The 16320-nt window shown below is 44.1% G+C and overlaps 1 protein-coding gene across 1 annotated transcript; it reads right to left on the bottom strand.

Annotated features, from left to right (window-relative positions):
- Nucleotides 1–706: 706 nt before the first annotated feature.
- Nucleotides 707–14240, bottom strand: col1a2 (collagen, type I, alpha 2). Its single transcript, XM_061882366.1, has 50 exons — nt 14029–14240; nt 12496–12505; nt 11862–11897; nt 11637–11720; nt 11439–11495; nt 11313–11357; nt 11190–11243; nt 11059–11112; nt 10942–10995; nt 10807–10860; nt 10659–10712; nt 10524–10568; nt 10349–10447; nt 10222–10275; nt 10042–10140; nt 9844–9888; nt 9644–9742; nt 9514–9567; nt 9326–9433; nt 9193–9246; nt 9016–9114; nt 8775–8828; nt 8587–8685; nt 8058–8111; nt 7926–7979; nt 7775–7828; nt 7551–7604; nt 7432–7476; nt 7252–7350; nt 7024–7131; nt 6883–6936; nt 6743–6796; nt 6539–6592; nt 6398–6451; nt 6198–6305; nt 6024–6077; nt 5770–5823; nt 3987–4148; nt 3806–3913; nt 3612–3719; nt 3484–3537; nt 3300–3407; nt 3174–3227; nt 2989–3096; nt 2329–2382; nt 2128–2235; nt 1812–2055; nt 1553–1737; nt 1231–1473; nt 707–1140 (listed from the first exon to the last, which is right to left on the bottom strand). The coding sequence occupies exons 1-50, from the start codon at nt 14100–14102 to the stop codon at nt 994–996; spliced, it is 4068 nt and encodes a 1355-aa protein (XP_061738350.1). The 5' UTR covers nt 14103–14240; the 3' UTR covers nt 707–993.
- Nucleotides 14241–16320: the final 2080 nt, after the last annotated feature.

Genomic DNA, 16320 nt, shown 5'->3' with positions numbered 1-16320 from the left:
ACTCCCAGCCCCCCTCCCCATCTCCCGAATCCTTCAATCATCAGCAGAGACAAAAGTAAGTGACACGGACTTTTGTGTCAACAGGAAAGCACTTAAGTCAATGAGTAGTGTGTTTTGGAACATTGGACATGCTTTATTTCAGAACTTTTCACAATTTATTTAAACATCTCACATATACAAAATAGGTACAATAGACTTTGGGATGTCATTTTCTGAGGGAGAGAGAGAGACAAAGAGAGAGAGAGAGGGAGGAGACAGGTGGCCTAAAAATCCATTCGGAATTGGATGAAAAAAAAATTGATGCCAGTATGAAGTCTGGATGTGGGGTTTAAAACTTGAACAAAAAACCCAAACAAACTAAAGATTTCAAGACAAACCAAAAACATGAAAAAAATACTAGACATCAGGTTGAGGAGTATTCCACCTACATAAAGTGGGAGTATCAGAGGACCAATGCAAGACTCCTCCAAGGTCAATACAAAGGAATACAGATTCCAGTGGTTTGGTCCACAATATTAGCACCATTGATTAATTAAAGTTACCGAGCACCTTTCCATTGAAGCATAAAAGCTCAAACATCTCTGATGTGGACCCTGGTTTTTCCCTATTTAAGTACATGCATGAGGTAGTTCAAACCTTATTTTCATGGAAATTGTGGTTTTAAACCTCCTCTCTGGAAGATATACAAAGACCACAAAGTGATGCGTACTTTCAGCGTTTTTATTACACTTCTTTGATTTTTTACAAAAGGATGACATGATGTCCCACAACAAGGTGTTTTCCCGCGTCCCTTTGGGTTGCTGTATTCATTTGCATTGCACGATCGCTCCTTTCAGTCCGTTTAGTCCTCTCCGATAGTTGCCCATCTTAAGCAAGTGGATGCGCAGTGAGAAATCAGCATTTAAAAAAAACAAAAACACGAAAAGAAGGGGCAGAGATTTCTTTTTTTTCGTTCTTTCTCTCTTTTGGGGTGTTAATTTATCATGAGTCTACTTATTTGAAACAGACTGGGCCAATGTCCAAACCAAACTCCTGATCAGCTCCACCAATGTCCAAAGGTGCAATGTCGAGGATGGGCAGGCGAGATGGTTTATTCGTTCTGTACTCAATCACTGTTTTGCTCCACTCGCCAGTGTGTCTCTGCGGGGGGTAGACGAGAAAAAAAAGAGACTTGGTTTCAATATGGTGCTCAGCAAAGCTTGGGAGAATTACGAGACTAACGATACTTACAGTGCAACCGTCCTCCAGAACGGAGAAAGTGAAGCGGCTGTTGCCCTCGGCCCTCAGCTCCACATCATTGGAGCCGCCAAGAACCACAGCCTTCTTCAGGTTGCCGGTCTCAGCGTCCATGTATGCGACGCTGTTCTTGCAGTGGTAGGTGATGTTCTGGCTGGCATGGTTGGACAGCAGGCGCATGAAAGCCAGCTGGGTGGCCATGCTCTGTGGGCTGAGGGTCTCGTCGTTGTAGGTGAACTGCAAAAAAGACATAGCCATGTAACTTTCTGAAAATTGGACCGCGGTGCGACGATAAACCCTAAAGTTATTCTCTCACCTCGGTACCGCCGTTGATGGTCTCTCCGAACCACACATGCTTCATGCTGTCCGTGCTTCTGTACCAGTTCTTCTTGGCGATGCTCTCAGGGTGGGCATGGATGCAAGTTTCACGGGAGGCGAAGTTGCAGAAGACCTTGATGGCGTCGTTGATGCAACCCTGGTTAGGGTCGATCCAGTAAAATCCTGCAGGAAAGCAAGACAGTCGATTGGTTTCGCTGCACGATTAATTTCTAATTTCGAGAAGTTTTTCAACTGACCGCTGGTCCATTCGGGGTGGCCCAGCTTGATGTCTCGGCAAGTGCGGGCGGGGTTCTTCCTGGATCCCTCTGGGGTGAGCAGGTTCTCGATCTGAGTGTTCAGGGACTTGATGGTGGCGTCGACTTCATAATCCTTAGCTCTCATGGCGGGCTGATCAGCTCTGTACTCATCGTAGCCGGAAAGATCATATCCACCACCAGAAGGGCCAGCAGGTCCAGGAAGACCAGGAGCTCCAGCGGGACCCTAATAGAGACAAGATAAGGCTTTGATATGCTGAATATAAAATGTGTGTCAGCTTTTAGAAGATATACTTACAACAGGGCCGATGTGTCCAGGTGGTCCACGAGGACCAGCAGGGCCAATGCTACCATGGGCACCAGCTCTACCTTCTTTACCAGGGGGTCCGTGGGGTCCGGCAGGGCCCTGAAGAGGGAGACATACATTGTGTTATGCTGAGCAATATCAAAGTCAAGTACATATGTGAAAACAGACTAGGGATCAGAACATTTCACTTACTCTAGGTCCAGCCTGTCCATTAGGACCAGCAGCTCCGGTTTCACCAGGGGCTCCCTGGAAGGAGTAAGCAATTATAAACAATACGAGCTACAGTTTACCTTAGGGATATTCAACTGTAGTGTTTTGGGGGCCCCATTTCCATTAAGCTATTGACTGTGAGGCAAACGTAATCTGGGACTATTAGTCTTATTTTGTATATTGTGGAGAACCAGTGTCCTTTAAAGTGGATATTTGATTTTGAGGTATTTTTTGTCAGTTACAGAAGTGTTCTGCTGTTTTTAAAGACCTTCTGCAAAAAAAGAAAGTCAAAGATCCATACATCTGAATCCTACAAACTACAGCAACACCTTCGTTACATGAATTACAGAAAACTGCCCAAAAGAAGAGGACTTTAAGGAGAGCCTCGAGGAACGCCTCAGTTATGTAAATCACAAATTAGGACCCCAATGTTCTATGTTTGCAGCAAGGTTCAAATGTCAATGCAAGGATCTTTGAACATGTTTACATGGTCCAAGTTTCTCTTCACAACAGGGGCACTCTAGTTTTTGTTAGGAATTTGCGACAAAAATGTTTGTTTCCCAAGTTTTGAACTGCCGGTAGGGTGTCATTTTCGGCTAGCCAGTTGAATAGCCCTTGGTCTAGCTTCATGCTAAAGCTTACAGAAGGTCCTTGAATTCCCTGGAGACCAGGGTGTCCACGAAGACCCTTCATTCCTCTCTCTCCTCTGTCTCCACCAACGCCCTTCTCTCCACGGACACCAGCGGGTCCCTAGAACATGTACATACACGTTATTGTTGGAGCACAATGATACATAAAATGATCTTTAGATTCTAGGCTCTACTTACAGCGGCACCTCTGGCTCCAGCGGCTCCAGCAGCTCCAGCGGGGCCTGAGTGGCCCTATAGATACAGACAGACATCATCAATTGTCAGAAATCTGTTGAACAAAAACCTTGCTGTGGGAAAACATACAGCATCTCCACGGTTTCCAGGTCTTCCAGAGGCTCCACTTGGTCCAGCAGGTCCGGGAGTACCAGCCAGTCCGAGGGCACCAGCGGGACCAGGGTCACCACGATCTCCCTGAAAACATCAGAAGATGGCAGGTTAAGGTAAGAACAGAGTATTTTCTCTACATCAAGTAGGGAGGGGACAATACCTTGAGTCCAGGAGCACCAGGACGACCAGGAGGTCCATCATTACCAGGACTACCCTGTGAATTTGACAGCATACATGTTAACACCAAGCCCTAATCAAAACAAAATGGAACTGAATAGAGCTCAGTACCTCACGTCCAGCCTCTCCTTGAGGTCCGGTCATACCAAGCATGCCAATGTCGCCAGGGGCACCACGAGGTCCAGTGGCACCAGCAGGTCCAACTCTACCAGGCTCTCCCTATGATGTGTCAAAATGAAGGAATTTGATTATTTGTCCCAAAGATGCTGCAGAGAGATATTTTAGTGTCAGAAATCAACACTTACAACACTACCGGGACCACCAGGAGTACCACGATCTCCTCTAGCTCCAGGAAGACCAACAGATCCTTGAAGTCCAAGAGGTCCAGATGTTCCAGAAGCACCAGGAGCACCCTAAGCCCAAAACAGGATGAATTATGATTACAGACGACAGGAGCATTTGGTGAGTGAGTGCATTCCAACTTACAGCAGGACCCGACTCTCCGGAAGAACCCTTCTCTCCAGCAGGACCGGGAGCTCCGACCATACCCTGCTCTCCGCTGGCACCAGCGGGACCTGGGTCGCCACGGAGACCACGAGGACCATCCTTACCAGCGGGACCAGCAGGGCCAGGGGGGCCGACAATACCCTGAGAGGGGAGAAGGGAAGAGGAGGATTAATCAAACGTGTGTACAGTGGTACCTCAACTTAAGAGTGATTTGAGATAGGAGTTGTCACCCTCGGCTGATTTGTATGCTTTAAATTGCAAGCAAACATATGAGTTACAAGCATACCCGCCATTAGTTTGTGTTGCGAATGCTACACACTAGCACAGTGGTTCTCAACCTTTTTTCAGTGATGTACCCACTGTGAATTTTTTTTAAATTCAAGTACCCCTAGTCAGAGCAAAGCATTTTTGGTTGAAAAAAAAGAGATAAAGAAGTAAAATACAGCACTATGTCATCAGTTTCTGATTTATTAAATTGTATAACAGTGCAAAATATTGCTCATTTGTAGTGGTCTTTCTTGAATTATTTGGAAAAAAAGATATAAAAATAACTACAAACTTGTTGAAAAATAAACAAGTGATTCAATTATAAATACAGATTTCTACACATAAAAGTAACCATCAACCTAAAGTGCCCTCTTTGGGGATTGTAATAGAGATCCATCTGGATTCATCAACTTCATTCTAAACATTTCTTCACAAAAAATTAATCTTTAACATCAATATTTATGGAACATGTCCACAAAAAAATCAAGCTGTCAACACTGAATATTGCATTGTTGCATTTCTTTGCACAGTTTATGAACTTACATTCATATTTTGTTGATATATTATTCAATAAATATATTCATAAAGGATTTTTGAATTGTTGCTATTTTTAGAATATTTAAAAAAAAAATCTCACGTACCCCTTGGCATACCTTCAAGCACCCCCAGGGGTACGCGTACGTACCCCCATTTGACAACCACTGCACTAGCAATAGCTTACAGTTAGAGATGGACATTGCTTTGTTTTCCCGCAACTGGAACGAAGACAGTACTGAGAGGAATACTCAGATTTGATTTGAAATACAAGTGTTTTGAGGTAAGAGCCATGTAGGTTGAAGTACCATTATCTTCCTTTTGTGTGTGTGTCAGTGATCTAAAGCAGTGGTTCTCAACCTTTTTTCAGTAATGTACCCCCTGTGAATTTTTTTTTTAATTCAAGTACCCCCTAATCAGAGCAAAGCAATTTTGGTTGAAAAAAAGAGATAAAGAAGTAGAATACAGCACTATGTCATCAGTTTCTGATTTATTAAATTGTATAACAGTGCAAAATATTGCTCAATTGTAGTGGTCTTTCTTGAACTATTTGGAAAAAAAGATATAAAAATAACTAAAAACGTGTTAAAAAATAAACAAGTGATTCAATTATAAATAAAGATATCTACACATAGAAGTAATCATCAACTTAAAGTGCCCTCGTTGGGGATTGTAATAGAGATCCATCTGAATTCATGATCAATATTTATGGAACATGTCCACAAAAAAGTCTAGCTTTCAATACTGAATATTGCATTGTTGTATTTTTTTCACGGTTTATGAACTTACATTCATATTTTCTTGAAGTATTATTCAAAGAATATATTAATGAAGGATTTTTGAATTGTTGCTATTTTTAGAATATTTAAAAAAGATCTCACGTACCCCTTGGCATACCTTCAAGTACTCCCAGGGGTACGCGTACCCCCATTTGAGAACCACTGATCTAAAGTGTACTCACAGCAGATCCAGCAGGTCCCGCTCTGCCAGCAGGTCCGGGGAAACCAGTCAGACCCTAACAACAAAAAAATAAAAGCTCATTCTTTCCTCAAAATAAAAAAAATCATCAAATAAGAACAAAACTGGCATTCACATGAAAACTAGCTGTTACAAGTAGTTGTCATATGAGTGAGTGAACACAATGTATTTCTGAGGGATATATCAATAAATTCTGCAGCGCAGCAAATAATTTATACTGAATGTTTTAATACTCACGGGAGGACCATTGTCTCCGCGGCCACCAGTGGGTCCAGCAGGTCCGGAAGGACCCTGCAAGGCAGGTAAATAATCACATTTATTTCCGTATCGAACGCCTGATGACTTAATGACATCTGTACAATTCCAAGATAAAAAAACATTGGTCTAAAAATTAATCAAAGGAATACTAACAGCAGGTCCAGATTGTCCAGCGGGGCCAGCAGGGCCAGAGGGGCCAACATCTCCCTTTCCTCCAGCAGGTCCACGCTCTCCTCTTGCTCCAGTCTGACCGTTAGCGCCCTGTTAGGTGGAGCAGTAGCAAGGTTTGACTATAGTTTCTAAAAACGTATACAGTACAAGTGTTTCCTGCCCCTATACGTGTGTTGGCTTACAGGGGGTCCAGCGAATCCAGGGGCTCCAGCAGGTCCAACCTCTCCACGCTCGCCCTATGTTAATAAAAAAACAACCACCCTCAGCAATACATTTCAAAACAACACAAGGGTTGATTTTTTTTTTTAACAATCGCAACTTACAGGGGCACCACGGACTCCAGCTGGGCCAGAGGGTCCGAAGGATCCAGACTCACCCTGCAAATAAGACTTACAATGAAGTGTGTACTAATACAAGTATATATTGACAGTTTGAAACCAAAACTATTAGATATGAATGCAACTTCCTGGTTTTTGAATATTTTATGCTTATATAAAACATTCCAGTAGCTTCTGTGGTCAACTTGCCTTGTCACCATTGGCTCCCGTGGGTCCAGGAGGCCCACCGGGTCCAGGGAGACCCTAGAACGTAGGAAAGGTGGAAAAATTATAAACCTGCACTCTTGACAATTGTGTATTAAGAGCTTGAGGATGAGAGCTGTGCTTACACGGGCACCATCTCTGCCGTGATTGCCGTCGGGTCCTTTGTGTCCGACCTCTCCCTGTGCAAAAATTAAGAAAACAAGTTGAAACCCAACATACCACTAAAATGCTATGGAAGATCCATGTATTTGTTATTTGGTGAAGACCTTCTCTCCCTTGACTCCGGGGGGACCAGCAGCTCCACGTTCTCCGGGCATGCCACCAGGTCCTTGGTGTCCAGGGGCACCAGCAAGTCCAGCAACGCCAGGCTCTCCCTGGAATTGGATAAGAAAAAAACCTCATTATGTTACTTCAATTCATACTGAAGCACAACCAAGAGTCAGGCCTCCTCTGCTTCACCTTTGACCTCACTAGTTTACCACAACCTATCTTACCTTGCCACCATCAGCGCCAGGAGCTCCAGCAGGTCCACGGACTCCCATAGGTCCCTGAGGTCCAGAAGATCCAGCAGCACCGGGGTTACCGCGCTCACCCTGCAAGAATGCACACAAGCGAGTCAGTGGTAGGCTCGCTGGTTATTGTCATTGTGATGCTTGGGAAAATAAAGCACATACTTTGGCACCAGCGGGTCCAGCGGCCCCTTGGTCTCCTGGGATACCCTGTTGGAGGACGTATCAGGTTGGTTAGCTGGTTATTTATACTGTATGAAATATTATTTATTAGGACTACTTACTCTGTCTCCGGGCTTGCCAGCCTCTCCAACACCACCAGCGGGACCAGGCAGACCCTAAAAAATGTTGAGCGACAGCTTTGGTGCCAAATCGTGGTCATTGTTTAGCTTATTTTGATCATGCTTACACCCATGTTTACCATTGATTCATGCAAAAAAACTCATTTGATCCCATCTATAGAGGTGAATGAGACAAAGATAAGGTTGACTGACGGCTCCCAACAAACCTGGAAACCAGGAGCTCCAGATGGTCCTTGCTCTCCCTTCTCACCAGGAGCGCCCTGCAGTCGGAAAGAGCAAAGCACTATTAAAAAAACGTACCAAGTACAATAGCAGATCATGGTCCAAATAAAAGCTTTAAACCACAAGAATACTTACAACAACTCCCATGGGGCCAGGGGCTCCATTGTTGCCATCAGGTCCAGGGGCGCCCTACACAATGAGACATCACACAATTCAATAACTACTTCTTCATAATTAATATTGCACCAAGTCAGTCATCTGACTTACTCTCAGTCCAGTCGCTCCGGTAGCTCCCTTGTCTCCAGGTTTGCCGAGCTCACCCTAAAAGAGGTAAACATGTGACTTAGTTGACATTTATTATGCATTGTCCATAGATATGCTCCTCTAATTTATATACTGCTCTTATTTGTCAACTTCGTTGTTATAGACAAGCCAGAAAAAGGCTGCTTGTAAGAGTAAAAAAGTATGACAGTTAGTGTATAGCTGCCTCATGATGTATTTTAGCATTGTTTTTTTTTACATACGAAGTTATGGCTAACTTTCTTTGAAATTATAAATCAAGCAGATATTTAACCATTTATTTTCATTTCACCAAAAAAAATGTTTGGTATTTATGACAATATGATATTGTTTGTATGATACACAATTGCCTGCAGTACATGCATATTTTCTGTCAAAATATGCATGTAGCGCCCGCCAAAAACATTACCAGGTTTTTGGCGGGCCAGATCTGGCCTCCGGGCGCTAAGTTTGACAACGGTTTTATATAGCATATCTAGTTCTTGTTTCTACTTACAGCAGGTCCTTTGGGTCCAGGGAAGCCGATGTTTCCGGGTTGGCCTCTTGGTCCAGTTGGTCCGGGAGGACCGGTGCGGCCATCTTGTCCAGCAGGACCCTACAGAAGGAAACGGGAAGTAATGAAAATCGTTATCACAAGGAGAAAGGATTGAACTCATTAATCAAACTTTCTCTAAGTTCACTCACAGAAGGTCCCTCCTTTCCTGTGGGTCCAGAGCTTCCTGGGCTTCCGGGCAGACCCTGTTGGGATGTAGGAGTAGAATGTTGATGAGCCATCGATTTGTGGCACCAGAGCTACAGTCTGCAGTGGACATTTTTTTTTGTGTATTTCTCTTGTCAGAAATACATAACATTTGTGTTATACATAACACAAATGTCCACTGCTGAGGACCCTGGTTCTCTGGAGGATATATATTTTAGTACTCACCCTAAGACCAGCAGGTCCGGGCTCACCACCACGGCCAGCATCTCCAGGGGGTCCGCGAGGTCCGGCAGAACCAGTGGCACCACGAGCACCAGGCATGCCCTATAAGCGACAAGCACAAGGGAGTACGTCATAAAACTGAGGCGCAGGTTTTTACGTCATGTGTGATGCCCCACTTACAATTGGGCCGACTCGTCCCTCAACACCGGGCATTCCACGGCTACCGGGAGAGCCCTAGAGGAGACACGACCACACCACTGTCAGAGGAGAGGACGAAAAAAAGATGGGTGCCGATGTTGGTAACACCACTCACTCTGGATCCACGGGCACCAGCAGGGCCGCTGGCACCAACCTCGCCAGTGGGTCCACGTTTGCCCTCCTCACCCTGAGAGCCAGGGGCTCCCTGTGGTCCAGCGCTGCCCTGTACAATAACGACATTTAATTATCCAGACATAAAATAAAATAATACTGTCATAAAACATGGATGTGATTCCAACGTACAGGCTCGCCATTGGCACCAACATCTCCCTTCAAGCCCTGAACACCAGGATCGCCCTGAAACACAACCGGAAGTGTTCAATACCAATACACAATATTATGTAGGTGTGTTTCTGTGTGCAAGCGAACTCACAGCCAAGCCTCTGGGACCAGCGGCACCCTGAGGTCCCTGAGGTCCAGGTCCTCCTCTAGATCCAGGGAAACCAGGGGCTCCAGCACTACCAGGGGTACCCTAAAAACGACACAAATTTGATAACCACTTCGCACAGCACCATTGTGAACCCAAAATTATTTGAATATCAGTCTTGTGAGGAAGATATTCAGAAAACTTACAGTAGCTCCCTTGGCTCCATTGAGGCCATTAGCACCAGGGTTACCCTAGGGGGGAAGAAATGGTTTGATAATAAGTCAAACAACTCAGTGTACTCGTCAATAAGTTTAAATCCAATTGTACATGTATCAGCTCAATGTCAGTAAAAAGACAAGGGAACATTTCTGAATGATAAGAATACAATAAAAAAGCGTACTTACAACAGGACCGACGGGGCCAACAGCACCATTGGCACCAGGCTCTCCTCTTGCTCCCTGAGGTCCAGAGGGACCGGAGGCACCAGCAGCTCCAACCTCTCCCTGTCAATGAGCAAATGCGTCATGATCAATACATGTACAGATGATCGCATCAACCAGTGAGAAAGAGAATAAGAGACCTACCTTGGGTCCGGGACCGCCGGGGAAACCTGGGGCACCAGCAGCACCAACGGGTCCCTGTGGAGAAAAAATTTCGTAATGCATCACCCCAAAATTGTCTTTTTTCTTTTTACTCTAGAAAGCTACTTACAGCAGCACCAGCGGGTCCGGTGTTGCCATCGGCACCCCGAGCACCAGCAGGGCCAGCAGGGCCAGCACGACCTCTTTCACCAGACAGACCGCGAGGTCCCTAGATGAGGTACAGCACGTGAGAGACAATAACACCTGTGGGCATGTTGGGTGTCCATGCTGGATGCGACACTTACAACCAGTCCGGGTCTTCCAGCAGCTCCATGGGCACCGGACTCACCCTGGAAGGAGCGGGAAAGAGAGAACGGTAAAATACCAGAAAAGGAACCAGCATTAGGATGACTATTGTCTATTGATCGCTGCTTTCTCACCTTGGCTCCAGCGGAACCTGCCTCTCCCTTGCGTCCATCCAAGCCATTGTAACCCTGCAGCAAGCAAAAGGCAATGACAGGGAAGCCATTTTAATTTATGTGCCTGAGTTATTTGACTATTGATTTTTTTGGTCAGCGTTTGACTCACTCTGTGTCCCTTCATTCCAGGAAGTCCAGGGGTTCCGGGGAATCCACGAGCACCCTGCGGTTAATAACACACGATATTTGTGAGAGGAGTTCTTTAAATGAGAGGTAATTGTCTGCTGAGGTGTGGGACTTATACCTGAGAACCGGGGACACCTCTGTCTCCGGGCTTGCCAGGTCTGCCATTGTTTCCCTGGAAGTGAACAAATCCATTTAATTCAAGATGGTACTTATTGTTGAGAAAATGTTTACTTACGTCCTCTCCAGCTTTGCCAGGAGGTCCAGGGGGGCCACGAGGACCAACAGGGCCCTGAGACCAAAATAATCAGTGTTCTCCAAAACATAAGGAGTATTTTGCGGTTGTTTTGCAATAAGAAAAAATCTCACAGTCTGTCCAGGCTCTCCGGGCTCACCAGGGTGTCCAGTGTGTCCCTGAGGACCCTGTCATGACAAATAAGACATGTAACAGTCAGTCACAGTCAGGTTCAACTGGGACTTGAGTGAACTTACAGGGGGTCCAGGAGGTCCGGGAGAGCCTCTGTTTCCCATCATACCCTGAGAAGAAGGAATCATGAGTGTGGTTCAACAAACAGTGTAATGTGCTGCAATATTTCTGTTTCATAGAGGGCTCCTTACCATGGGTCCAGGAGCGGGATCAGGAGCCTTAACGCCATCATACTGCGCAGCAAAGTTCTGCAAAGGACAAAAAAATTGTGTCAGATAAATGATTTTGAGCAGGGGAAGTCTTTTAGTATAGACAGGTGCATCGCAAGTTTGCACCTGGTGATCGCACACAAAAGTATTTTTTCCCATTTTTGACAAATGTCAACTTACTCCTCCAAGTCCAGGGGGTCCAGGGGGGCCAGCGGGGCCGGGGAGTCCGGGTTTTCCATCTTTTCCGTTAGGTCCCTGGGGACCCTGGAGAAGAGAGAAATATGGCGGTGAGTTGTGGTCATAAATGAGCACAGCTAATGAGGTTGGAAGGTCAACAAAGTCTGGGTCCAACGCCCAAAAAGTCCACGTTTGGGGATTCAAATAATTGAATTCACTTGAACTCACCCGGTCACCTCGAGGTCCTTTGTCTCCTCGGGGGCCCTGCAGCAAGAAAAGCACTCAGTCAGCATCAAGGACTTAGCAGATGTTTCTCCACTTTCCTTTCTTAGCTACTTAAAATAGCCCGGACTATAGCACCCTGGACGTGAGCATATACGTATGTATAGAAACAAACTTGCACAAGCGAATTAGGACACATTTTCAGTGCCCTTTGACTTTGTCTTGACTCTGCTTATGCCATGCAGTCATGTGTAACGAGATTATGTGCTCATCTTCATTCTGCCAGAGATAAGACCATAAAAGTCATGGAAATGTATTTCTTTAGTCTTCATGTGTGACTGTGGAATAATGCTCAAGGATCACTCAGATGCAACGCTCATGTGCGGACTGGCTAGCATGAGAGTTCACTTGCGAGTGCTTTAGTGTGCTAATAATGCAGACATTGGAGTGAAGATGCTGTTGACAAATTTGGGCAATGTCAATTGTGAGTTTCAATGTGGATAGGCTTGGTTAGCTGGTCTGAGATCAGATCCCATCCCTGAATGTAAAGTGATGAAGAAGTCTGCTGCCCCTTAGAAAGGCTCCTTTGTGCCTTGCAGGCCCCCAGTGGGCGCCTCAGCTTTCACTGACAGCCTTTAACCAATCGGACCCTCACCTACACCGAGGACAGATGGGAGGAATAACTTTGGGCAAGAGGGGGCACAAGTTTGCGACTCCTTGAGATTGCTCAAATTGTTCAGGACCGTCAGAGAGGTCTCCTTCGGAAGGTAACGCGTACTCGAAATCCCCCTTGTGTTTGATGTTTGCATGCATGCATGTACTAACCGAGTCTGTGGCCAGAGGCAGGTGAAGAGGAGGCAGCGGGAGGGGAGAAAAGGGAATATTCCATTAGAACACAAGCAACTTTAAAGCAACAAAACAAAACCTGCTGTTAAGAAACTAATCCTATTTCCTGCATGTTAACATCCAGATGTTTGGAATGTGCTTGTTGCAGGAGCCTACTTCATAATGTCCTCAACAACAATGCAAATCTAAGCATTCCAGACTGGCTAACAGTCCTGAACATGAAGAATCCTTGTAGATGCACATATAGTCAGCCTGCAAACAACAACTACAACGTTGGATAACATTTGATGAATGTATCTTGTCAAATGCCATTTGGGCGATAAATCTGTTTCAACATGGTGCTAATGTATGTGTCATGTCTTACAGTGCTGCAATATGATGCATCTTTGAATATGGACCAGATGATTCTGGATGGGTTTCAGCAGTACAGGACCTCCCCAGTGAACTATGAAGCGTCGGGTGCTATCTGCACCACAAGGTGGCGCCAATGGGCGGACCAGGTGACGTCAGACTGTTGCGCTAACTGGTTCGTTTAAATGTGCAAAATTTACATTTAACAGCATATATATGGGAGTAAGCGGTAGAACTGGATGGATATATCTGTATGTAAATAGCATGAAAGCATAAAGGATGACGTTCGAAATTTTGATTTTGATTAAACTAATAATTAATTTAATAACACATGATTAAAAAAACAACGTCACATAGTGAAAATGGTATTATATCTACTTTTCTTTTTTTTATAAAACATAACTTAATTGGGGTTCTAAGGTGTAGTTTGCAGCAATGACCACCAGGGAGGGCCCTTGCAGTTTTCCTATAGTAAACCTTCATCTCATGAGGTCTGGATGGAACAATAAGTACAACGCCCCAAATCTCTTGACTGGACAAACAACACACTAAAACGGATGCAAATATGACTCATTTCGATGGCTCACGCGAAAACAAACTTTTCTTCAGGAGTGCATGATATACTTGTATGAGAGTTATCGTATCCCTGGGAATAAAAAGAGAAGATTCCATTGCATTCCTCTTTTTCAAACACACACACACACACACACACACACACACACACACGTATATAAATATATATATATATATATATATATATATATATATATATATATATATATGTATATATATATATATATATATATATATATATATATATATATATATATATATATATATATATATATATATATATATGATGTAAACCAGCAGAGCTGTATTCAAGTTCAATGTAAGTTCCAAACAAAGGAAGAAAAAAGATCCTCAAGCAGCGTGGGTGTAAATATCCATCAGAAAAAAGAGCAGATAATCACACTTACATTGACATGTTGCTAGGTATGAAGTTACTGCAAGCAGCAACAGAATCCGAGTATCCACAAAGCTGAGCATGTCTATGCAGACATGCAGACTCCTTGTGCTGCTGTGCCCCTGTTTTTAAACCACCTTCAAACAGGCATACAGTTGAGGTGACGCTAGTAACTCCAAACTGAGCAGAAGCCTGCAGCCGTGATGCTAGAATAATAAAGTTCCATCAGGCCTATTTATATGGCAGGAGGGTCCCGGGTCTGCGTGTCAAAAGTCAGCCCACCGGCCAATGAGAGACAAGAAACCCAATCTGACTCCCATCCCTCTCCTTCTTGCATCTCCCAGCCTCCTCTGCGCCACCACGCACCGCCAGAGACTGTTTGGCTGGGCTTTACGCCGTGATGACGAGTGCATCGATTTAATTAGATCCATTCTTTTTGAGGACGTGGACATCGTCGAGGCTTAAAAGGGGAGAGGAAGGCGCGCCGTTTTTTCCCCTCTTTCTTTTGCAGGGCGCCGGGAAGAGCGGACAGGTCAATTTTGCGAGCGTTTGGATGCGCGTAAAATGTACCCTAAGGCGTGCAATGGCGAATTGTGCTGCCGTTCGGATGTAGAAAAAGTCTTTCTTTTCTTTGATCCAAAATATGTTTGGAAAATGTAGTTCAGCTTTTTTTTTTTTTTTTTTGCAAACATTTCCCCCTTTTTGGTCATGTGTTAACCAAAAGCCCACGAATGCACACAAATAAAAGACTCGAGCAAACGTGTCCAAAGTGTTTGCGGCCAACAGCTAATTTTTAATTGTAAAATTACGAGTACACAAATACAACATAACAAGTGGAATAAAGAGTGTATAATGAAAAAGTTAAAATGTTGACACAAATAAGACAAGAATGTTTTTTCTTTAAAACTGTAAATGCTCAAAAATAATAATACATCAAAATCAATGTTGTTATTATTGACCTATTGAAGGCTCAAATCAATCAAATCAAGTATTCCACTTATAGGGAAACATTACATATTTTGGGTGTTTGCCATATAAAAACAAATGTTTTTGTTGTCAAAAATGGCATAAAGCACAAAAATGATGACCATGTTTAATCCAATTATAAAGCAGTAGTTAAAAAAAAACCATATACATGTATTACTCATTCTTTAACCTTTTATGAGTGAGCCCGTTTTGAATCCCTGAGATCTTAAGTGTTCTTATTTTTTAATTTTAATCATTGCTCAAAAAATAATAATAAATCAAAATTAATGTTGCCAATAATTGGCCTATTTAAGGGTCCAAATATTACACTTTGAAATATTTTGTGGGAAAATATTGCTTTTTAATTTAATTTAATTTTATTTTTTTGGCCATTTTCTGTAACAAAGAGGGCATAGCGAAGTTGGGAGAGTGGCCAATCCTGCAATCTGAGGGTTCCCGGTTGAAGCCCCACCTTCTACCATCCTAGTCACGTCCGTTGTGTCCTTGAGCAAGACACTTCACCCTTGCTCCTGATTGTCCCTGGTTAGCGCCATACATGGCAGCTCCTGCCATCAGTGTGTGAATGCCATCCATCCATTTTCTACCGCTTATTCCCTTTTGGGGTCGCGGGGGGCGCTGGCGCCTATCTCAGCTACAATCGGGCTTCACGGTGGCAGAGGGGTTAGTGCGTCTGCCTCACAATACGAAGGTCCTGCAGTCTTGGGTTCAAATCCAGGCTCGGGATCTTTCTGTGTGGAGTTTGCATGTTCTCCCCGTGAATGCGTGGGTTCCCTCCGGGTACTCCGGCTTCCTCCCACTTCCAAAGACATGCACCTGGGGATAGGTTGATTGGCAACACTAAAAAAATGGTCCCTAGTGTGTGAATGTGAGTGTGAATGTTGTCTGTCTATCTGTGTTGGTCCTGCGATGAGGTGGCGACTTGTCCAGGGTGTACCCCGCCCTCCGCCCGATTGTAGTGTGTGAATGTGTGTGTGTGAATTAGTGAATGTGGAAATAGTGTCAAAGCGCTTTGAGTTCCTTAAAATAAAAGGTGGAAAAGTGTTATACAAGTACAACCCATGACATTTTTTAAAAAACCAAAAAAAACTTTATATCAACAGATGGCTCTGAAGTTGGTCTTGAGATTGAAGCGTTGAAAGTAAAAAAATAAAACAATTGTTGTATGACTGTTAAAACTTTTCTGACAGAAACCATTTCGAGTCCCCGCGAACCTTTTATATTCACCAAACTGGAGTATTGTGTGGGTTTTCAAATGGAAATATTTCAAAATGGCCCCCACATGCTTTGATCTTTCAGTGGAAAATGTTTGGACAC

This window comes from Nerophis ophidion, linkage group LG21 (genome assembly GCF_033978795.1).
Source record: "Nerophis ophidion isolate RoL-2023_Sa linkage group LG21, RoL_Noph_v1.0, whole genome shotgun sequence".
Classification (NCBI taxonomy): Eukaryota; Metazoa; Chordata; class Actinopteri; order Syngnathiformes; family Syngnathidae; genus Nerophis; species Nerophis ophidion.
Note: the sequence above shows the minus strand (reverse complement) of the source record. Positions and strands in the feature narration are given on the sequence as shown.

Bases quoted from the DNA above. Each gene is read 5' to 3' on its own strand.
- col1a2 (XM_061882366.1), bottom strand. From the start codon at position 14,102: ATGCTCAGCTTTGTGGATACTCGGATTCTGTTGCTGCTTGCAGTAACT. The intron at 4,149-5,769 runs GTGAGTACACTT...CTCCCCTCTCAG, and splicing joins CGGGACCTGCTGGATCTGCT to GGTATTGTCGGCCCCCCTGG. The intron at 3,097-3,173 runs GTAAGTAGAGCC...TACATGTTCTAG, and splicing joins CTGGAGCCAGAGGTGCCGCT to GGACCCGCTGGTGTCCGTGG.